Source organism: Ursus americanus, chromosome 15 (assembly GCF_024610735.1).
Source record: "Ursus americanus isolate L20-20 chromosome 15, mUrsAme1.1.p, whole genome shotgun sequence".
NCBI lineage: Eukaryota > Metazoa > Chordata > Mammalia > Carnivora > Ursidae > Ursus > Ursus americanus.
In genome coordinates, this window is record NC_142141.1 from 9,665,212 (window position 1) to 9,690,287 (window position 25,076).

Consider the following 25,076-nt stretch of genomic DNA (forward strand, 5'->3'; position numbering starts at 1 on the left):
TCCTCTCCTTGGATACCTGCGCCTTCAAGGACGCTTCCCAATTTGCAAACCACGCCAAAAGCAGGCTTGGAGTGCTCTTAAATAAGATGTAATGCTTGTTTCTTTCTTAATGCACCTTGTAATTTGCACACGTGCCACGGCACTTTATTTATTTTCTTATTAATGGGTTTGAGTGTGTTTAACACCACAAGCCGTGAATTGCAGAGCAGTAGATCAGACTAGGTTCTCTTTATTTTCCTGCCAATTGTCAGAAAGTGAAGGGGGGTACAGAGGTGCCTCTTCTAACTGGCTTTCTCTCTCTCCCACCCCACCCCACCCCACCCCACCCCACCCCACCCCTTGCCTCTATCCAACAACCAACCCCTTGTCTCCATCTGCCAAGAAAAAATAAAAGACACAGGCTCGTTTCTCATTGGAGAGCTTGCCTATTGAGCAGCTCAGTTATTGAGATTAATAAGCTGCCAGTTTCCAAGGAAGACTACGAAAACTATAAAATTAAAGTGCACTGCAACGTGAAATGCTGCTGGTGGCCAGGCGGGATCGCCGTGTCAAAAAGGCAAGGTAAAGCTATAAAATAAGGCTGAGCTTGAAAGGCTAACCTAAAGGTCTCATTAATTTCCATGTTGCCTCTGATGAGAATTTAGAGGGGGCATAATGTTTTGCAATACGGAGAAATCAAGCTGCCTATTGATTCGAAAAGTGCTTGCATTTGGTTCACCCAGAATGAATTCAAGTTTTCAACTTCACTTGAAAACGTTAAAAACAACACACACACACAAACCCAAACAGGTTACCTTGGTTTAATATTCTCAAGATCAAGCTTGTCAGTGATTCTGTCAGAAAATTAATCCTTAGGTAGAAAAATCAATCTGAGAACAAGTCTGGAATAGTCTTCAGGCTCAGTATGGGGAGGATGTTTCAACAATCTTGCTGCTTCTCTGTGAAAACCTTATTTACTAAAGGTCTTGTGTCTTGATTCCCAAATACGCACTACCAAGAAAGCATCTAGATTAGGCTAAGATGACTTCCTCATGAAGACAAAAAGTGGGTTTTCTGAAATTCTGATACCAAAATTAGATTTTTAAAATGCCGCTCATCAAGCCCAACGTGCTCCCTTCTTGAGCAGAGCCCTTACACGACGTCCTGCTAACAGGAGGAATCATGGTACTCTAAGTATGACCAAATGGTCAGCCACGGGGCCGCTAGCTGTCTGGCTTTCTCCTATTAATGTGGCAAAGCTCGGGTTGGGAGAGAACAATTCTACACATGGTGGAGCTAAAGAGGTGGCAGGGCTTTTCTTTCTGCGTTGTCAACTTGATCTCGCTTTTTATAGGATGCAGCGTATCTGTTATCATCTCACGGGGACCCTCTGCCGCCTGGGGCCATGGAGCAGCGAGGCCCCACGTTGACCACAGTGGTTACCGCCAATCTCAAAGAGCTGCAGAGAAGAGTCTCCTTACCTCTTGCCTGGCTGATAATTTTGTCAATGACTAAGTCTATATCCAGTAACAGGCTGGAATTCAGCCCATAGATCATTTCTTGCCTTATGTCACTTATAATGCACTGACTTCACCATTTCCATGACCTGGCAAATTATCTGTGGTTTGCCATCAGAATAAGCATAGTTTTGTTTTGTTTTTCTAGTTCCAAAGGCACTATCGCGTGGTGGTTAAGAACACGGCATTTGGAGTCAGACCCAGTTACTTAATTTTCCCGAGCTCTCAGCTTCCCTTTATTTAAGATGGGCATAGTAACATATACCCAACAGAAGGGTTAAGGGGTCAAATGGGATCATGTATGTAAAAACTAAGTGCCACAAAAACGATCTGGTAAAGAAAAATTGTGATTTGCGGGCATATATAATCACATAGAATAACTGCTAAATTGAACAAAATTTCCAGAGAGTTATTTTTAAAAGAGAAAAAAATCAATTGCTGAGAGCTTTGAACACACTAAATATGCTGTTATTTGTAAATGGATGAATTTTCATGTTACATCTATTATTTTGGAATCAAAATATTTAGAATCCAAACAGCTACACTTAAGTCTCACTGCATCATAGAGTTGACGTGTCTGAAACGGCACTTCTGTTTTCTGCCACAAAACTCGTTCCTTCTTCGGGAAATGGCATCACTATCCAGCCACCCTCCCAAGTCAGAAAATTGGTCATTGTACTCTTACCTGCCTAAGCCACACAGTATTCACTCCTACTGATTCTACCTTCGAAATATACCTAACATCTCTGAATGTTCACCGTCTCGCCAGACGGGGAGGAGAGAGAAAGATATGAGGGCTACACCTGTCCAGCCCCCAGTGGAGGCCTGAGCACCCTTCACCTTTACCATGACAACACTCTCCAAGCTGGACCTCTAGACTTGCTAAACCTTCCACCTCACCTCCAGCCTATTCGCCATATGGCAGCTACCAGAATTCAAAACAAAACAGTATTATTTTATTGTTTTATTCTCCCATTTAAAATGCTTCAGTGACTTTTCATTATTCTTGGGCTAGAGTCCAAAACCTTTCACCCAGCGCAACGCTCTTCAGCATACTGCCCTCACCTGCCCTTCTAGCTTGCGTTCCTTTCTTGGCATCCTGGTGTTTCTTTCCCCAGCGGGTCATTGTTTTTGCCATCTAGAACATTCTTTAAGTCTAATTAACACTTACTCATCCTTAGGGCTCAGCCTAAATGTCAATTTCTCACGCACCTGACTTCTCTATACCTCACCCAGCACATGTTACATCTGTCGTCGGGGCGGGGGGCACGTGTCTAATCATTTGTTCACTTCTGTCTACATCCAGCCTGGAATCGCCACAAGGGCAAGGACTTTGCTTTTTTTTTCCTCACTGAGGACTCCCCAGTGCCTGGCATATGATAGGTTCTCACAGATATTTCTCGAATGAATGATGGATGGCCATCTCACAAAGCAACTTGCAGACCTGTTTGTAGGGTGAGGATCTGGATGCTTAAAACGAAGGCTTCTGGAATGGAGGATCTCATGGAGATTTCTTAATGTATTTATTTTCTGTTCCTCTTCTGTCAAAATTTATAAAGATAGAAAAGGCATTACTGAAAAAAATATTAAAGCTTCTGGTATTTCAGGGAAAAAGTAAAATCGGAGGGAAGTTTTGTCCTGCTTGGGAATTCTCTTCAGTGACCTGCTGCTAAGAGATTCAGAGAGGGAAGCCTGCTTCAGCAGGACACACAGATGAAGGACAGTTCGTCATCGAGCTACTTTATACTGCTTTAGACAAGAGACGCTGACTTCAGAAACTCCCCAAGGACCTGCTGGCCAAGAAGATCCCTGAATTTGCTGCTCTCAGGAGAGGAAGGAGTAGAGAAGTGGTATTAACCATGAATTGCCCATGGATTTTGTTGTAAGACCTAAGTAGGCGGAGAGAAACATGGCGATGGAGTGATTCTGTGACACGCCATGCTGGAGAAAGACAGTACGGACTGCTTGCAATTAGTTCCTCTGCCCTGAGTTTGTTCTTCCTTGGATTATGTTATGGTTTATACATGAATGGACTGGTTTTGGTGGTAGAAATTTATATGCGTTCGTCTTTTACATGATTCACAATGGTACAGAACTTTCCTTGTAAGACTTTTTGTCTCTGTTACATTCCAAATTCGTACAGTCCTGTTTTCAGGCTACGCCTCCCTCATCAGCACCTTTACTTCTACTTGTCACAGAAAGAAATGGAAAAAAAGCACAGTCCAGAGAAGATGTAACATGCCTCATTAAGACTGATGGGAACATCAAAAAACAATGCAGAGAGGCAAAGGTTTGTTCCTCACAGGTCTAAAGAAACACGCTGGACTTGGCTTAGAATCTCTGGGGGTGGTAGAATGCCTGCTCATCACCTTCCAGAATTATGAAATTCTTCCATCACACCCAGAAGTCTCTATTAGGGAGAGTAGAGGTGTTGGGGCTGTTTGTAAATTTCCACTGCGTTTTCGAAATTGATGACTACATCACAATCAGCCTCCACAATGACCTGCCTTCAATGGTTCTCTCTCCTGCATGTAGTTAATCAATCCTTATTTGGTATAAAAATAAGAATGGGAATCCCAGTATGTCATCATGCCCCTAAAAGAAGAGCTCCAGACCTACAGTTTCTCTTGTGCGTAAGAAAAGGATCCGATGAAACTCAATGTTTTAGCATTTGAATGAGTGAATTTGTTCAGTTCTACAGTTTCCAAGACTATACTAAAAAAAATAGTAGGGAATGGGAACAAATAATATGCAATCATCTTTGACGTCTTTCTACTTATCTATTAGGCAAATTCTTATCATCCTTCCAAAACCTAGCTCGAACAGACCCTCAGCTGTGAAATGTTTCTGGATCATTCTGGGACAGTTAATCACTTCATCCACTATACCGTCACCTTACACTTCCAATACTGTACACACTGCACTGTCCTTTTGTTTATGTACCTGTCTCTTCCTTTAGATTGTGTGAGCTGTAAGGGCAAGACTCACGTGTTACTCATTATCTTCCTGGCACCTAACAGAGCGCTTCGTATACACAAGGGACTCAGTAAATATTTGCTAATAAGAGACTGAATGAATAATATTTTTCAAAGAAACACAAAGCCCAACAATTCTATTAATTACTGCTGACGTTTTCATACATGAGACCAGATGCACATCCAAGTTATATGTATTCATGAATTCCACGAATGGAATTTCAAATATCTGCTGACTTGCACACCCTGTGTTTGACTTCTGGTGATAGTGCGATCCCAAGGGCCTTACATTCTCTAATCTTTGGCCCTTGAATGCGCTGATCAAAGAACATCCAGATGTTGCCCTTGTTTTTTCCTCCTGACTGACTTCAACATTTTGGCAATCCTATCTACTCTTCAGACCTTGTATTTAACTTGCCTCCTCCAAAAGCACCAATGAGAAGCCCTAGTCCTTGGAGAAATGACAAATATCCAAATGTTCTCAGAAGGACTCTACAGATCAGATACAAATTCGAGGAAAGCTTACTTCAGAAAACCAGGAAGGTGACAGGCTTGGCTCTGCTGGTCCTCTCTACCAGATCCTTGTCAAGATAACACCTGACTGCAAATGGTTTTATAAAGTCAATCTCGGAAGCTGGGAGAGAGGAGACCGTTCATGCAGCATATGCATTCTAACCACCCAGGGGAGAATCTGTGTGAGGACAAACTCTCTGATGGTGTTTGCCCATAAATATAACAATTAGGGCAATAAATGTAGTTTTGTAGTTACTCACTCATCAGACATCTTGCCATCTTATTTTGTGTGTGGAAGCCAGCAGAGTTCCATCCACTGCGGCTCAAAATGTCCCATCTCCCTGAAGCCCTAGACCTCTTGCAAGTTACTTTGCCCCTTGATACCTAGATTGTCCATCTTTAAAATGTTGGAAATAATGGTTCTTTCCTACCTCACTGTATTTCTTTCAGGCTCTCCTGAGATAATGTGTATAAAGAATGAATGCCAGCCATATACAAAGTGCACAGTAAAAACTGGTGATTAATGACGCTGGCGGTCCTCTTCCTTCCGTCCTTCCCCTCCTCTTTCTACAAGAGCTACTACATTTCTCTTTCCCTTTCTCCTCATCCTTTCCTTCTTCCATCTAGTCCACTCTGTGTAGCTTTGATAGCCAGAAACTCTTTTTCAAACAATAGTCTTTTAATGTAAAAAGAGGCTAACGCCCAACAAACTCTACGGCAGAAGGAGGAAAAAGAGAAAGTCTTATACAGCCTTAAAGATCACCATCAGCTGTGAAATATCCCGAATCCAGCCTCATGGACCAGCCTGCTTTCAGCCCGGAAACTTTCTGGCAAGGCTGTTTATTAACAGGTTATTATATCAGTGCATATGTTTCAATATATCTATTATATATAACATATACATATGGGTTCTAATTTTACACATTTTAAGCCTCAGAGATTAAGACTATAGGCATGGTTAACAATAACCTATAATCGTCAGAGAATAAATTTTATTAGAGTGACCACAGCGACAGTGATGCACAAGTGATTCGAGATCTTATTAAAAAAAAACCCCAAAAATATGATAGTAAGAAACAACATAAATGTTACGGCTTGTGTAGCTGCTTCCGGCTGCGTGCAGAAAATTCACTGGCCATTACCGGAAAATAGCAGATTCCTTTCGTCTTTCTTCAAACCTAACTTATTAAAGTTTAAAAACTTCAGTGAGAACTTTTTGAAGGGTCAGAATGAATTATCCCCTTTCTCTGTTTTCTCTTCATGGTTCTTTTGGACAAAGAAACAATAACAATTGGGGCACCCAAGGCATGGCAGGGTCTGGGGTTGGAGCAAGAAGCCCTTCCCCACCGAGCAGCCCACCCACAGCCTTCTCGGCCATTCTGCTGTGACCCACGCCCCTTCTCTCAGGGCATCAAGATGGGCATGGTTCTGGACGACCAGACGCGAAGGTGAGAAAGGGACAGAAGCAAAGGCAAAATAACACAAGGCCGGACCTGGAGATCACTTAGAAACCCTTCACTCCAACCTAAGTGCTGCCCCTTTTTCCTTGTTTGTTTTTGCACATTCCTGTTTGCCCCTCAGGCACCAAGCTGTTAGTGTGTACAGGAGGGATTAAAGTGAGACGGTATGTTGGATGAAATATAAATTAAAACTACACTTCTGTCAGTCTGGAATCGGGGATTGTTTCTCAAGGTCTCCCCACACACTTAATTTCAAAGGAGTCTTCATTTATTACTTCAGGAAAGGCCAAATGCATAATTTATCAGCAGCTTTCAGTCAATATACCCTTATAAGCATGTTTCCCATGAGCCTTTGAGTAAAAATATGTTATGCTAATTCTATTAGTTGGGTACACAAGAGCTGTCTAAGAGAGTAAACAAGCATTAAAAGGAGACACATGTGAACAAAGAAAGACCTATCAAGCTACCATCCAGGGTCAAATTACCACGGGAACAACAAGGCGGCGGTAAACTGGTCCCGCTATTTACACCAAGGCTGTCTCCCCGACAAGAACCCCGAGCCAGCGGGGGGCTCCGCGCGGCCGGGCACTTACCGCGTCTCCAGCGGCACGTTGCTGTTTAGCACCCAGCTGTCCTGGAGCTGAACGGACTCGGGCGTCGTGGCCAGGTCATTGGGCGCGGGCGCCGGCGCGTGGATCTGGCTCCGCCGGTTGGTCAGCGAGTTCCTGTTGAGGGAGTTGGCGGACGAGTGGTGATGGGACAGAGTGTGGTTGTGAGGGGGCGGCAGAGGGGGCCTCAGAGTCGACTGGCTGTGGTGGTTTGGAGGGCCTGGAAAGAGAGGAAGGAGAAAGGGCCGTCAGTGGCTGCAGACCCCAGCGGCCGCCGTCCTGCACAGCCGCGGAGCGGAGCCTAGAACCCACGCCTCTGTGGTTAATTTCTGAAGGTCACGGGCGGGACACATAGATAAGACTGCAAATGCCTAATTCCAGGGTTGGTTACTCATAAATAACATGGTTTGATTTGCCTTTTGCTGCAGGACTTGAAGGAAGAGGGAGAAACTAGGTTAGTAAAACGAGGCTGGAGCCTATTAATTTGAAGTGGAAGTCACACGACAGTCAGGGCCGGTCACTGTTGTAGCCAAGTCCCTGTACTGTTTCGTGGTAAACCAGTGCACTGCATACATTCTTTACAAATATTTCCCCTCCCTCCCTCTCTCTCCCTTTTTCTCTCTTTCTTAAGATTTTATTTATTAGAGAGAGAGAGAGGGAAGGGGCAGAGAGGGAGGGAGAGGGACAAGAAGACTCTGCATTGAGTGTGAGCCAGACATGAAGCCCGATCTCACGACCCTGAGATCATGACCTGAGCCGAAATCAAGAGTCAGAGGCTCAACTGACAGAGCCACCAGGTGCCCTAAATATTTCCTCCTCCTAAAGGTAACAAGAATATGGTACCCTCTAAGTCAGAGAATACCACATTTAAATCCCTATGGGGGCCCAGCAGGAAAGTGATGTGGGCCAGTTGTGGGCTGAGGTGACCTGGAAAGGGCAGGAAGCAGCTCTCCCTCAGATCCGAGCCCATATGGCCACGTGGGGCTGAGGGCCCGAGGCAGCCGATCTTCTAGTTTTTCAAGGAAAGCTGAAGATCTGGACTTTTAGATAAAACTTCCTGTGTTTTAAAGATGCTGACAATTAATTTAAAAAAATTATATGTGTTTTTTGTGTATGAATAGACATATAACTTTTTTTAAATAAGACTTAAGAAAATACCTATGAACCTGCTCAGACATCAGGACTGATGTTTTCAAACCATGACCCTTACTTCAAATTGCATCCTGTTTTCTCCTTCTGAAATTCTCTCTCCTTGCAGGAAAAAATGCACAAAGGAGAACTATACCTCTGCGTGTATCCCCTTGTAAATATGACCACAGATGACAACTCCACACAGGGTTTTCCTAGCAACCCATTCTCAATCTACAAAATGAAATATTTTAAGCATAATGAAAATGAAAGTAGTTCACTACGCAATGTAAGCCTATAATTTGGTTTTAATGGCTGCTGAAACATGACTTTTAATTTGTGTCCTTTTTTGAAGCCTCCAGTCGAGGTTGGCAGCTCCCCAGGTGACTGCCAAGCCTTGTCATTTTGGCCTCTGCCAACTTTTAAAATCCTCAGCCCCTGCTGTCCTGGCTTTAAGAAGTTGGCTCACATCATTTAAACAAGCAATTTGACACAAATCTCAACTACTTGTCTCCTTATGTGGCCGGGCTACATCTCCAAGAGGTGTAATCTACATTCCGTGGCTCCTGGGAAGCCTGCAGAAATATTCCGAAAGAAAGACAACATGTCAAGAAGATGCTAGGGTTGGAGAGCATCATGACCAAGGAAAACAAGAAAGAAAAATAACAGAGAAAAGCGGTTCCTCGAAGTTTGTGTCCCTGGGCTGAAATTTCTTGGGGGGGGGGGGGTCTTCAGCAAAAGACAACTAAAACTAAACCCCAGTGGGAAATGCCACCATACAGTTGTACAGATTTTAAATCACGTCCTCCAAATGAGCCTGCAATTCGTATTTTACATTATGCACCAATGACATTTTAAATATATCTTTGAGGGAATTTCATAGCTGAGGCAGGCTATTACATTTCCTGGCATTGTTGTCTGTCTAGTAATGTATTATTATATAGTTATTTAGCATTTGTCTGTCTCGCATTAGTGGGAAGAGGTGAGAAAAGGGGGTGAAATGATGGAATCATGGTCCTTCAGAGGTGCTCTCCAAGCCCCTCACACAGGCTTAATGAATTCTCATGCCTTCCTTTCCCTTCTCTCAGCTCCCATCCAAGGGGTGTCATTATTCTCCATTAGTTAGGTAATCTTGAGACTTGCCTCAGGAAGATGAGATGAATCAGTGTACAAGTGAGAACCCACCCTCCTGAGCCCCAAGCCCTCATTTTCCATCTCCCTCAGCCCCCGGGCCCGGTCTCCAGCACTGCATGCAGACCACACATTCTCCCAAAGTACAAAGAGGCCATGGGCGGTATTTCATTCACTAAATGAGATACCAGAACTCTCCTGCTTCCTGTCTCTTCATCCCGAGCTAACATTTCTTTGCCTACTCCAACTTGTGTGGCCCTTCCTTAGCCATCTGTGTTCTGTGTGGGTGGAATTCCTGTGGTTTCCCCTTTGTTGATGATATCCAGCGGTGGTGCTGAGGGGGGGAATGGAGCCGTGGACCCGGGTGCTCTGTGGCATAGCCCAAATAAAATGGATGGTGAGCTTTCCAGTTAGCTGGAAGAGATGTCGAGCTGCTGAAGAGAAGGCCTAGAGCTTCATAGAGGAGATGAAAAGACATAATTCCCTGCTCACCCTGCCCTCCTATCAAGCATGTTATTTCAATGCAAATAAATCACATTTTTGATAGCAAAACAACTACCCAGCACCCTCAGTATTAGATGTTTTCCTCACCGCTGTTGCTCATTTCCACTGTGACACAGATGATATTTGCTCATTTATCTATCCATCTAAACGATTGTATTTTTCAACTAGGTGCAAGAACTAGAAAAGACAACTAGAATAGAGAGTGGCAAAAGCTACCACTGGGGTGTGTACAGAGAGACAGGGGAGCATCCGGGGAGGGTGCACTTAGCCAGTGGGTAGAAGATACAGATCTAAAGAGCTGGGTTCAATGATTGGGTCTGCCTCTCTCGAGTCATGTGAACCTGGCCCTACGACTCCATTTCCGTAATGCTCTAAGACTCCTCCACCACTGGTGACTACAGCACTAAGTCCCCGTGTGTCCGCGTGGAAGATGGCGAGGAAGAGGAACGCGGTGTGCCAAGCAGCCACCCGAGGCTGGCAAGTTCCCCAGCCGTGTGTATGGGACATTGCTCGCTTCTTTCAGGGATAAAACATGAATAAGACATAACTATGGCTCTCAAGGAGCCCAGATTTGAGTGCAGGACATAAACCCAGACTTCAAACATCTAGGGCAGAAGTCACAAACCGGCAGCCCCCACGCTGCATATGCCCAAAACTTCAGAGTCAAGATTTTGTAGAACATTCCAGATCGCTGACTTTTCTTGAGAACAAAACCAGAACAAAAATACTGAGTCTATTCCCTCATGACAACAACTAGGTAGAGCTGAATGCCTTTGGGTGGTCTTCTGGTTTGCCATCAACCCTAACAATCCCTGTTATTTTAATCTGGCCAAATGTATGCATTTATGTTTTTGACTGCTGGGTTCCTCCATGGTACCTTAGTATTCCGGGTGGGTAACGTATCTCTAACAACACCTCTGCTACAACTAACGATCTCAAGCACGTTCTGTGTTTATTGGGTTTCGTTACAGTCGTCCAATGAGCTTGCTGGATATGATGGTTTTCCATTTCAAAAAATGCAAACAATGGCCAGCAACATGCCTTACTGCTTTCCGTGAAGCCAAATTACATGAAAAAGCCCTTCTGAAAGGCAACTCATGCCTTCAATAGAGGCTGAAACAGAAATGATTAATAGCTTAGCTTGATGAAGGAACCTTCATGTCCACTCTGAGTTCCACACATTTATTGGGTTTAATTAATGTGCATATTAATGGCTCTTCTATTGCATAAATATGAAATCACATAATAATGCAATTGAGCCACAAATAACTATGTAACATAAATGCTTACACACTATCAACTTAATAAGTACGCTATTAGCAGGCAAAAGGCAACTGTCATTACAATCACAGTGCTAACCTACTATCTTGTACCTGATTTATCTGAAGTTGAGAACCTAGAATTTATTTTTAGGTACTGTGTAGCTTTTCATCTGAGGAAGGAGAAGCGGCACATCGGTCCTCTGTTGAAAGCTAGGGCAGGACAGGTAGGACTCCTAGCAAGGATAAGTGAATTTGGAGAGAGGGTACTTCCTGTATGTTTAAAGACTAAGTGTTCGAACGAGCGCTTGATTTGCCCTGTTTGCTCAAAAAGACTATCCTTAAGATTTGCTGTTGCCAGAAATTTTGGTCCTGACAAGGATGCCATTCCTATATTCTGTCCTTCCTAAATGCCAATTTCCTGACAGTGGAGTCATAAGGAAAAGAAAGTAGTGCTTCTTTGTTGGGTAACAATATCAACCCTAACAAAGTTAGACCCGGGGACTGCAAAATCCTGGAGCATCAGCTCCTTGACTAGACTAGCAAAGCTCAAAGAGCATGTGGAAACAACCAACGCCCATATTGTCAGTAATGTATTAAGGAAGGATTTTTTTTGGAGCTGAGGAAGTAAATTCTTCATAATTGGTTATTGTTGTTGCACTCTTCCTAAATAAACAGGTGGGTGAGGCATTGAGGCTAGGTCTACCCTTGCCAAGAGGGGGTGGGTGTGCAGGAGAGGAGGAGGGCAGGGATAGACTAAGATAGTTTTGTCTTGCTCTATAGTCCACACGATTTTTTCCTGGTCATTAAAAATGATAAAATGTATGAAAGACAAAAAATATAAGTCTAGGCTTGCCTAACTGCTACTAATTCACTCAGTCTTGGAGATCGTGTGCCAGCTGCTGGTCTTCAAAAATTTCAACCCCTCGGACCCTGAGATGATGAATTAACCACAAACTCTCTGCCTCCTTCTCCTGAACCATGTCTTTGGAGCAAGTTACGTCTCGACAGCAATTTGAAGATGCTAGAAGTGAGGCCAGGCTGGTTGTTGGCAGAGATTTTGGAGTCTCTGGTTTGTGAAAATTGGCACCAGGAAACGCTGTTCAGATCTGACCTCACATGAGAGACAGAGGAAATCAGAGGTGAAGATTTTCAAGAGTAACAGCTTCCTGTTAGAAGCAGGAGACTATTGCCGATGACCAGACTTGTGGTTGAACCCCTGCGTGGCCACTGACGAACAGCGTGACCCCTGGAAAGTTAGGGAATTTTTTTCCCCGAGTCTGTTTCTTCATCTGTAAAATGGGTAGAGTTGTTTTACTTTTCTCATATGGTTGTTAGGAGTATCAAATGAGAAGACATCTTTAAAAAGCCTACCATGACTCTTGGCACATATTAAGTATTAATAAATATTATTATATATTATGTGTTAAAATTACTAATACTGATAACAGTAATAACAGCAACAGCAACTATGGCTCTGGGGAAAATGATGACTACCTCTTAGGAAACTCAAGTTTTCCTAGCTCTTTTGAGTGGGACCTTTTGCAGTATGTATCAGATCAACACAGAAAGGCAAAATCACCAACCGCAGACCCCCTCCAGCTTCAAATGCTGTCTGCAGAAGGACCTTCTGACAAAGTGACATGGCACAGGCATTACTATGGGCAGTTTCAAGAGCGTGTCTCTCAGAGCTTGCAGAAATGGAATGTGGGATTCAGAAGTGTTCCAATTCCATAAACAAAACAACTGATGTTAAGGACCACGAAATAATACCGGCAAGAGTGCTAGGAGTTAAGTTCTCCCTGTGTGTCTGGTCTTGTGCGAAGTGCTGTCCATAAATTATCTCGGTGTATTACCACTCACTGTTATGGGATAGGTTCTCTTATCATCCCCATTCTACAGATCCAGCCAGTGAGGTGCAGAGAGGTTAAGTAAAGCCCCCAAGCTCGTGGGGCTTAGTAAGTGGCACAGCTGCTTTTTGATCCCAGAGTTTCTTCCCCATTCTGCCATATGCCAAAGAGCACAGGGCCCCAGAGGGCACTCACACAGGGGGAGAACTAAGACCCCTGGCCTGCTTTATACTCACCCTGGCAAATAACAGAGGAAAAAGGCCATAACTCATTTCTGTGCACATTTGCTTAAATGGCAGAATGAAATCTTGTGAGAAATTGGAGGGAATCGCCCACCTCAAAGCTCTGCAGCTCACGATGCTGCCTGAATTAGGAGAAATAGGCCAGAACGGCCAAACTGCAGCACGATCTCTTTTCTGTGCCTTCCCAAAAGGCCCTTCTCCAACTCCCTCCCCCATGCCGCAGCCCTGGCTCCCATAACCAGTGGCATGAGGGATAAGCGGCAATTAGGTCTGTTGGAGGCAGAAACAAGGCCACACTAGGTCCCAGCTCATCCTTCCTGCTCTGACTGAAGGTACTTTGCCAACAGCCTGGGGGTAGAGGGGGTTGGGGGGAGCCCAGATCCAGCCTCCTCCTGTATTTAGAGAGATGGGAAGCGATTTACTTGTCTCTAACTATCAGACACTTGGACATTCAGCTCGCTCCCTCCTTCCCTGTCGTAGCATCACTGAATGATTTGTCCTCTAAAGAGCAGACTGAGTTTTTGGCACTGACCCCCGTATGGTACTGCTGGCTTTGCAGGGCCGTGACCGATCCACAGCGTTTCCCAGATATGGCCACCACTGAAGCAAGCTGCAGCCTTGCTGCACATTCCAGAATGGAGGGGAAAAAAAGAAGGAGGGATGAAGGAATGAGCCAAGTTACGACCTCCTTCTCGTCTCCAGGGGCTGGGCGGCATCTCTGCACGGTCCTGGATTCGGGGGAGGGGGGGGGCTGCCCTTGATGGAAAGGCCCCATTCAGCCTGAACAGTGCAGCAGAGAAGGCAGGGGCTGTGCTCGCTCGTAAGGAATGATCTGTAGTTCTCTTGCTTACACAAAATATATGACCTCAGAGAAAAGGCAATCTGAGCGCATTCACAATGACACACGGACCAACACGGCATGGCAGAAGCATGGGAATTGCGGTCGCAAAGAGCCATCATTTGCAGGCTTAGAAACTAAAGTTTTGTCAGCTCTGCCTACACTCATAAAAAAAAAAAAAATAGGGTTTAGGGGGACACCTTAGATCATCGAAGAACAACTGCTTCCGTTTAATAAGCACCAGCTGCGGGTTAAGCCCTCCGTACAGTTCACCTTCTTTAAACTTCTAATAACCTTTGAAGTAGATATTGTTCTCCATTATAAAGATGAGGAAAGTGAGGTGCAGGACATTAAGAGACAGGACTTCCTCTCCTTACACGTTGTGTTTAACTGTAATGCAGCCGGGCCCTCCCGAGTGCACCCTGGGCACACAATTTTACATCATTTTTGGACTCTTCCGTGTTTCCTGCTAGACTGTGAGCTCCTTCGGCACAAGAGTCTGTCTCTCTTGTTTTTCTATCCCCGGCACAAGGCTATGGTGCCTAGCCCAAAAGTGCTGAATGAATGAGGGGGAAGAAACACATTATGTTTGGGGGGTGCTGTATTGGCAGAACCACAGAAGAGAGGGATCAGAGCAGACTTCTGCCTCTGTTCTTTGAGCATTTCCCAATTGCCAGAATCTGATGGGTGTTTCCCTTAATTGCCTGAATTCTTATTACCCTTACAGGTCCTTCAACAGGGAGACAGTTGGCCTCAGGGAGAAGGTGACTTCGTTTCCCTTTGTTTTTCTTTGTTTTTTCCTGGTTCTGCCTACCTATTCTTTTAAATAACAGATTTACTGATAAATAATGACATTCAGCTTTTAAAAGTGTACATGTTAGTGTTCCTTTTACTATATTCACCGAGATGTGTGACCGTCACCGCTGTGTGATCTCGGGGCATTTTCATCGGCCCCCATAGGAAGCCCCATACTGACGAGCAGTCACTCCCCAGGTCCCCTACCCCCTGGCAAACATCAATCTACTCCCTCTTTCTATGGATTTGCCTATTCTGGGCATTTCATATCCGTGGTGATTCCCTCTGTTTTTTATAAGCACGACGTCTGTTGCAGAGCCTCGCTGGAACCAATCAAATTTAGATCTCAGATGGGGCACACTTCATACCACTTAAAAATATCTTTCCCTGGCAACCTGACGCTGGTGTTCACGGGAGCTTTTTGGCGGGGACCCCGCTGCTGTTGATATTTCTCAGACGGAGATTGTTCGGTATGGCCATTTGAGAGCCAATTGCATACTTGAGGGTCCGAGGGGGATCCTGGAATTTGTTCCAGTACTTCAGGCATGGCTGTAAACACAGCAGAGAGCCATTCCTGCTCAACTGACACACAAACACACACACGGGTGGGACTCTGGGGGGAGAATAAGAAAGGGAGGGAGCTCTTGAATGGAGTGCCCAGCCAGTGGCAGCCCTTGAATCTCAAGCTTCATAGCCGTGGTAGGTTTGGGACCCTCCTGCCCCAGCTGGGCAGCTTCCCACATATGATGGGTCAGAAAGGGATTTTAATCAGAGGTGCTGTATCCTCCTACCGTACCCCTATACTCATTCTCTGCGCTCATAAATCATCTAGAAAGTATCACTTGAGATCAATGTCAACTCCATTAGCTACTTTCCAAGTGACAAAGACACACACACACAAAAAAAGACCACTTGAAATACTTGAGAGGAACCCTTCTAAAGAGAAGATTTTATTGCAAAGTTATGTCTGAGCAGTGCCTATCTGAGCATTTCAATAAATCTACATTACCCTAGGTATTTTGGCACCCTCTGGGAGAGGAAAGCCTATCAGTAGAAAGTAATGATTTTGGGTTTTTCAATTGCCCTAAGGATCTTGACAATGCTATTAAGACCCATGCTCTCCCTGTCGAGAAGTTTAGGAGTGAAATTATTAATATGCCCAGACGATATGTTGATTGTTGCGCTCTAGCAGAAAATACTCTCTCTGTTATTTGAGCTGCATTGTCACTTTCCCAAGCAGAGAATTGCATCAAAAATTTAAACTCCTCTCATCGCCTAGCTTTTCAAGGTCTTATTGTAAAATAGGCTGGGCAAAATTTGGGTATTTCCCTACCTGTGAAAGATAATATGTTTTTCACAGCCCAGACTTTTTTTGCGGGGGGGATAAAAATCACATGTGGAATTTTTTTCTATCAGGATGCCATTCTTTAGCTCTTTAACCAGGTTTTTGTGGGGGTATAGTTCATTCTTTATTTTTTCCCCTTTGGATGGTCACAATGTGTTCCCCTGAACACAGGTAGGAGATCAAAGCAAAGATAAAATATGATTTTGATTTTAGGTTGAGTCTCTGATGAACAGAACGATGGAGACAAGCTCTGATCTACGCCATTCATTAACACCGAGAATGACTGAAGCACACCAGCTAAATGGCAAGGACAGGATAAAGGTTCCTGGAGCATTTTCACTACAAAGCTCAGCAGAATTATTTACTATCTGGGTGACCTTTTCCCCAAATCTCTTATGGTACATGCCTTATAGGACAAGGGAACAAAAGTTTCTCCATACTATATAAACAGAAGTCAGCTGAATGTCAGACCTTGAACTGCATCTGGGTCCATGTCAAGTGACAGCTGATGTAATGGGATGTACAGGGTGTATTGCTGGAGATCTTTGCAGAATACTCTGCCTTCAAAATACACAGACACACACACACAGACACACAGACACACAGACACACACACACACACACACAAGCAAGTAATTACTCAAGAAAATTATCTGAGGGCTTTCTGCCCAGGGTTCCATGGTGCATGGATTGTCAGAGAGAGTGCCCTCTGGATTTTATTCATAACCGTTCAGTAGTTTCTTTCAAAGGTATCTTGAGGTTGCTTTGCATTTCCCAATTAAAGTGGATGAGACCGTGCTCATGGCCCTTTCCATCATGCAGCACGGACGGTGAGCGGCGATACCCAGGGCCGAGCAGAGACAGGAGGAAGTCCACCCCCACCCCATCCAAGAGTCCCAGGATGCAAACGACTTCCAGAAAAATCTGGGACCAGTGCGACGCCAGCGTGCTCTGTGGAGGAAGAGGACACAATAGCAGGGGAATCAGTGTCTCCCACTGGGCCCACCTGGAAACACAGGTTTTTTCCTAGGCACAGCTCAGAAGGCCATTGTCAGGGTTTTCTCAGTCTCTTTGACACTGACCTCTCCACTTGTGCCTGAAGGACTTCTGGAGCTAGACGATCAGAGTTACTGAGCACTGAGCCTGTCTGTGTCTGTTTCCCCATCCAAAAAAAAGGTGGTGACTACTGTTTCTACTTGGTAAGGAGTTAAATGAGATAAGACATTTTCAGTAAAGGTGTTTAGAAGATGCATGACAGATAGGAAGGACGAAGAAATGTCAGGATTTATTTATCTTTGCCTGAACAGGCTAATTCTTTCTTGAGGTTGTGGAGAGAGGAGTGAAACAGACCCTGTGATTCAAAGATTATTATCGTAATGACTTGGAAAACTTCCTGTTGTCAGATATTTTTAAGGTAAATAGCACCATTAAGAATTAAGGATCCTTTTTCCTTCTTATGAGTTATAGTAAGTAGGTGTAGGTCTTTTAGACTGCCAAAATACGCAGCGCTCTACACTTTCATCTTTTGCAACTTAAATACATTGAAAGAAAACTACCTGATGTTAGGCAATTTAAAGGGCCCTACATTCGCTTACTTTTTATAAATTCTCTTATTCCCTCTGAAAATCAGCATAAGGAAGGCCTACGTTCTCTTGAATCCTGGTGTTCCTTTTTAGCATCAGCTCCCATTTCCCATGAAAAGCTCAATGTAAAGTCAAGATTTTCTTGTTTTTTGTGTGTTTTTTGTTTTTGGTTTATTTTTTGCTCATGCTGATCCGTGAGCCATGCGGTTTGCCGTATCCCTGAAATTCACCACTGAGCAACTCACGGAGGTCCTGAGTTATTCATCACATTTAGATGGTTTAAGTCATGAATTAGCAATTTGTTTCTCAGGGCTTCTTGGGTTACTGAAACTTTTTAGTATTTATCATCTCAAATGGGATCATTCTTAATCCCATAATGTAGGGAGTGAGTAATCTCTCTTGTGAAATATCAGATTTGGAGGAGAAAATAATTTCCATTTCTAACACTGCTTATCTGACATTCTAATAGTGCGGCCTGGGAAAGATTCTCAGTAAGATGATATTTGATCAGAGACCTGAAGGAAATAGGGAGAGAGACATTCCAATGTCTGGGGGAACAATGCTTTAGGCAGAGGGAAAAGCAAGAACAAAGACATTTTAAATCTGGGATGTGTATAGGGGTTGGCCAGAGTATCAGCCTAGATTTGTCTCTTCCATTCAATTACAGACCTACTTCTCAAAGAAAACAGTGAAATAGGAAGTATTTCATAGAAATACTTTCATAGAAAGTGAAGTAGGAAAGATGTTGATCCTCACTGGCCTCTGATAATGGGACTGAGCCAGGCAGACTTCTGCCCCAGGCCTTTTGCACTTGCCATACACTAGGCCTGGGGATACAGATAATTAAGTGGCTCACTCCTTTAATGTTGGAATGTCTAAGCTCCCTTTTAAGACACACCTTTCCAGACAACTTCAGCAGTCTTATCCTCCTCACCATGCTGTTTCTCCGGAGCACACATCATCACTTTTTTTTTTTTTTCAGTAATTGTCTTTCTGCACTAGAAAGTAAGTACCTTGAAGGTAAGGATACTATTTTATTCTCTGCTGAATTCCTGGCTCCTCGAACACTTAGTAGGTACAATAAAGGATTTCTGGATTAACAGATTAATTAATCACATATTGAGAAGTATGGCAAGAGCAAATGAGTCAAAAGGAGAGTCCAAATCCCAACAGAAATGAAGGGCTTTCGAAGGCGCTGCTGTGTGCTGTCATCTGAGACAAATCGCAAAAGCTTGAACTTAAGGAAAGTTCCAGAAAAAAATTATTGTCGGCATCCTTGCCAAAACAGCTCTATCTCACGTAAACTGTAGCAATTTTTTTCTCTTCCTGCAGTTACCCAAACATGGCAAGAAATGCCTTACAAGCAGAAATCCCCACGGAACTCATGATGGCAGAGGCCTCTGACGCACCCCAAGTGGGAATAGACGCATTTCACTTCCAAACTCTGACTAACAGGATCTCCTGTGGCTCTCTGTGCCACTTGAAAATGTTCGCTTTCCATCATGAATCTATCATATTAGAGGATCTTTGCTACAGGCCACTGCCTCACCTGAGCAGAGTGAATCCTAATTCAACCATGCAGTTGCTGGTAGGAAAAGCAACCAGACGTGGCAAGGACAAAGGATAGGCTGCAGAGGGTTTGCAAGTCAAAAGCAGGATATGTGGAATTTTTCCTCCCGCGGGAAGCCTTTTCAGATTGGATCAGATGAAGTCCAGGGGCTTCCTAACTGTGCTGACGTCTGTAAGATACTTTACGGTGGCTCTGTTCTAGGACTAACGCTGGAACACACTGGCATACTGTATCTTCAACGACTCCATTCAGCCATATTTAACCTAGCAAATCTTCATAAACCTTCCTAACTTCTACGTGCTGTATCACTGGAAAGAGTTTCAATTCTATGGCATTTTCTTAGCGTGGAGCCTAGCAAAATTATAAGCAAGTAGCCCCTTGATAGAGCCTTTCCTATTCCCTAGGAGAAACCCAAAGAGAGACCGTTCTCTCCAGAAGTTTCCTTTTGCTTTCTCTCTGATTAAATTCTGACACAAGAACCGTGGCCTATGAGCTAAGCTCACTTGTGACAAATCATTTTCAATCATTCGTTTGCTCCTTCATTCCTTCGTGTGCTCATTCACTTGGCAACTCACTATTGAGCGGCTATGCCGGGTCTGGTGGATTCTTGAGGTTCCGGAGTATCTGGCCTCTAGGAAGGTAAAGAGAGTCACATCCTATTCTGACTTATCTGTTGAGCCTCAAAGACCCTCCTGTCACTCTTCTCTTTTCCTTCCAGTTGTTAACTATCCAAATGCTTCACTTTCCCATGTATGTTTTCATTCAGGTTTCCGTGTATGTATAGCAATCTCATAAGGGCCATTATGACACACTGCTCTGAAAGGTTTTCATGGATTGCCTATCATTAAACTAAACACAAACCCTTTCCCCTATCCCTACCCCTGTCTTATTTGCCAAGGTGAACTCATTCTTCTGTTGGTTCTACATTCATGAATCTCCCAGTATGCAAGATTTGGTGCTAGGGTACCATTTACAGGATGCTCTATGGCTCGCAGAGAAATTCGCAAGAATGTAAATGATTACCTGTGGAGAGAAACTATCACATTTTGATTCATTTGTGTTTTCAGCCGAATGTAGTATTTATCAACTGTCTTCTATATTTAATTCTAGGTAATAGAGCATGGTGAGTTGGAGCCTCTATTACGTGCACGGAATACACATGCTGTATTGCTTTCCTTGCAAGATTAAGACTCGGAATTCTTGCTCTGGGTTCTCAGTTGCACCAATAGGATCTACATGGCCTTTGGGGTGCTCTTTGCACACATAGAATAGAGCGAGACATCGAGATTCGTGCAGTGAAAACGGAAGTGGGATAAAGGACGAGGTTTCACCACTTGAGTTTACCCCAAGTATCCCATCCCTGTCCACCTGCGCCTCTACAAGTACCCTGAACATCATCACCTGGTTCTATGAATAACAGAAAGACCATTCATTTATCATTTGTATGTTTTTCTAATTAAAACACATGTAGTCTAAACCAAAGAAGCCATAAACAGCGTTGAGAAAAGCAAGGAAACATACTTTATGCCTTTTTTTTTTGAAGTTCACGGACAGAAAATTTAAGAACTGCCTCATTAAAAAAACTAAAAAAAACGAATGACCTATGGAATCAACCCGAAGGAGCATGCGACAAAACAGAGTATTATGCTACGACATACTCTCCGCACACATGAAAGCTAATCCAAATACCATGACAGAAACTTTCTTACATTGCTAGTGGGGATGCAAAATACACAGACATTCTGGAAAAGTTTACACTTACCACACTATTGAATGATTGTTTTCATTAATGTATATTCACCTGAAAACCTAAACATGAAAATACATAGTTCTATTATAATCACCAAAAACTAGAAACAATCCAGATATCTTACGACAAGTGAACTGATAAACAAAGTGGGGTAATCTGCATAATGGAAAATTACTCAGCAATAAAAAGGCATCAACTACTGATCTGACGAGATCGGGCGCGTTCAGGGTGGTATGGCCGTAGACGGGAACCAACTACTGATAATGCAACAACTTGGATACATCTCAAAGGCACCATGTTGACCAAAAGAAGTCAGTTTCAAAAGGTTACATATGGCGTAATGCCATTCGTGACATTCTCAAAAAGACAAAACTACACTGACTGAGAACAGATCGGTGACTTTCAGCATTTGGGATTGGAAGAGGGTGTAACTACCAACGGATAGCAGGAGGGAGGTTCCTGGGTGACAGACCCGCTCTCCATCATGATCGCAGTGGTGGTGGTGGTGGTGGTTACACAAATCTACACGTGGGTTACAATTCACAGAGCTGTACATAGGAAAGGCCATTTCACTGTATGCTACTTAAAGAGTACGTAATAAAACAATAAACATTAAACATGTGGATGGATGCTAAGAACAGGACAGAATATTTGGTGTTGAAGGGGACAGACTTGCATCAGAGCGTGAGCCATTCTAGGTAGGGACATTGAGGCTGTTCTCTGGAAAACGAGGGAGAAAATCAACCTCAAAACTTGAAAATCTGTTTCCAATATAGAGGTCACATCCTTAAACATAAAAAAAAAAAAAAAAGCGGGGGCACCTAGGTGGCACAGCGGTTAAGCGTCTGCCTTCGGCTCAGGGCGTGATCCCGGCGTTATGGGATCGAGCCCCACATCAGGCTCCTCTGCTATGAGCCTGCTTCCTCCTCTCCCACTCCCCCTGCTTGTGTTCCCTCTCTCGCTGGCTGTCTCTATCTCTGTCGAATAAATAAATAAAATCTTTAAAAAAAAAAGCGCACTAGAAAAAAACAAAAACAGAATCAACACCTGTGTAAAACTTCGAACGGCACATCATTTGAATACAGCTTGTAAAGCTCATGCACCCACTCCACGCTGTTTAAGAAACTATACTGTGTAAAAAGGAGAAGGAATGGCTTTGTTGCCCAACACTGTCAGCTTCTCTACTGACACTCAGCACAATCTCTAACCTTGTAGAAACATTAACAGTGCTACATTATTCATCACAATAAGATTATTAGTTGATGGGAAACAAATTACAGAGCTTCACAACGTGCTATACTTCCTGAATGCACACAAGGCAATTTTTCATGAATGGAAATTGCTACCCAGGAAGAGAAACTTGTGTCTTATGTCTTATGAAATTTCCAACAGGAGAGAGGATCAATTCTGGGATCGAAACAGCGCAATAAGAAAAAAAAAGTTTAAAAAGTATTTAGAAAGACCTAAGGGCACTCACAGCTCAGCAACATGTCCGATAGAGATACAGACCGTAAGCCTGGAGAGATGGAAAAAGCATACCTGTTCCGTCTAATGTGATGGCACAGCTCTGCATGATGCCATGGATTTATTGGAAAAACCCCTTTAGAAATGTAGGAAGTGCCAGCAGTGCTGAATATAGGTCTGGCAATTTACGTAGCCATCTAAAATGGCTTAGCTTGTCCTGGTCCCTGTGCCGTGAATGCCAGCAACTAGCAAATACTCATGTCATCTTTTACATCTCGCAGTCTCCTGAAATACCTTCCTGACCACTCTCTTGCCCTGCAGGGGGCACAGCCTCTTCTCTCTTTCACGACCTCTAGGTATCACACGCAGGTGCTATTTTCCCACATGCCATTCCTTACTGTCCTTGTCCCCTTGAGTGAGGGTCTGAGCCCCCGGTCCAGGGTCTGTGGGATGATGGGCTGGAGGAGCAGCGATAACTGCTGGTTGGTAAACAGATGAATGAAAAGGGATATCAAGGTTTCCAATAGCAACGGCTTAACCTGGGGAAACAGGTGTGGTGTAATTAGCATAGCTGTCTGCGCAGCTCCAGCACCTGTGACCCACATCAGTCCTTGTCCTTCAGAGCCCAGGAGGTTCCTAACTGCTGGGGCTGGGAACTAGCAGAGAGGAGGGGGAAGTACAGACAAATGACACTGCCTGGGCTCACAACGGGGATTGTGGCTTATGATGGCTGGTCCCGGGAAGGGCGCGAGGGCAGAGCGTGTCCTGGTCCCTGGACCCAGCGGAGTGAGAATTCTAACCAGGGTACCGTAGGCACTGACAAATAACTCAGATGCCCCGCTGCACCAAGGACTCTTCTTTGCTCCTGTTTCTCTCTCAGTTTAGAGAGCAATTACATGTCTTATTTTCTCTTCCCTTGCTGGGCACATTCTTTCCCTTGCTCTGTCCTTGCCCCTTAGGTGTTCGGTCTTTTCCCACAAATGCTCATGAGCACCCAGCTAAATAGACGGCTTTGATACTTCCCACCCCTTTTCTTTCAGTCTCAGGGAAAATCAACGGAAAACAAAACAAAACACCATCATTCTGCCTACCTGGACGATTCAAGGCAGTACCACCTGCGCAACCGTCTGGCTGAACTCGTTAGTAAGCTAAGGCTTCTCAGTTGCGGTAGCTGACCGTGGAACCAAGGACACCAACGCCAGGCCCCGCAAAAGCGCTGTTGCATGGGCTGGAGCCGAGGTTCTCCCTCAGTGGAGACTGTGTCCTGAATGAGGAGAGGCTTGCGAGAGGGCAGGAGAGCGCCAGTGCCGTGGACAAGCCCCGAGTCAGAAAGGAGGGAGCTATCTTTGTCTTTCCTCTCAGGGATCGCTCCGCCACTCTGGTTAATACCCAAAGGCTCTCTCGATGTTTCTCATTGCTCCAGCCAAACTCCCTTGTCCCAATTTCTTCTTCTGAACCAGCCCTTTCTCTGTGTTACATCAGTGGCTAGACTTGTCATTAGTACTTGTTTTCCAGAAGGAAGCAGCCCTTTTCAGGTCCTTGCTTTTAAAGGTCACAACCAATGTGGCATGTCTGCATCCCCACTGGGTTACATTTTGGTTATAAAATGAAGTGTGGTTTGAAGCCAAAACAGTGTGAGAAAAATTTGAATCTTTCCCCTTCTTCTAGGAGGGGGCTGGTTTTCTGAGATAATTGACATGCAATTGTCCCACTCCACATCCACGCTCTCTTTCTCCTGTTGTTTAAGAACATGGCAATTATAACTCCCAGGGCTCATCACATCACGTGCCCTCCTTAATGCCCATCACCTAGTGTTATATGCAACTGATGAATTACTGAACACCACATCTGAAACTAATGATGCACTATGTGTTGGCTAGTTGAATTTAAGTAAAAAAAACACAACAATTAATGCAAAAGGATGTTAGAAATTCAAAACATCTGAGGGTTTATAGTAGGATCTGTTTCAATACTATATGGGTGGATTTTACTATGCCAGAAAACAGCCTTTTTTCAACCTAGCCAAAGAAAGTCGTCCAAGGGTAAGATGTGATCTGGCAAAATTAGTCCCAGTTGAGCCTGGTTTCTAGAATTGGTTTGATAATTACAGATCAAGCAGCACCTTGGCTGAGGTCAAAGCTCAGGTGTCTTCACTCTATACTTTAATGTAATCTATAGCATCATACGTGTGTCATTCATTAAAACGCTTACTCATAAACAATTCTGATGACAAAAATTATAATACTAATAGCTTTTTTTGAGCACTCACTTTGTGCCGGGTTCTGTCCTAAGAACTTCACTTTTGTTTAACACAGAATAATAAGTAATGACAAGATGGTTACCTACTTAACACACAATAACAAGATTATCTAAGTGTGATAATCTTACGTAGTCCTCACAAGGATCCTAAGGGAAGGTGTCCATTATACAGATCAGGAAACCGAGGTTTGAGAGGTTAAGCGACTTGCCTCACATTGCAAAGCTGGAAAGGGAGAACCAGCCCAGGCTGCCGACTCCATAACCCTGGCTCTTCATGCTAGGTGGTCCTGGACACAAATATGCCTT

General features: G+C 44.0%; 1 protein-coding gene across 1 annotated transcript in view; it reads right to left on the reverse strand.

The window, feature by feature from the left end:
• Positions 1-25,076, reverse strand: part of TENM2 (teneurin transmembrane protein 2) — a 524,046-nt gene that overhangs the window by 279,216 nt on the left and 219,754 nt on the right. Inside the window, exon 3 of the mRNA XM_045792137.2 lies at positions 7,038-7,272. Coding sequence (XP_045648093.2) covers positions 7,038-7,272 — 235 coding nt within the window. The remainder of the gene's footprint in view (positions 1-7,037; positions 7,273-25,076) is intronic.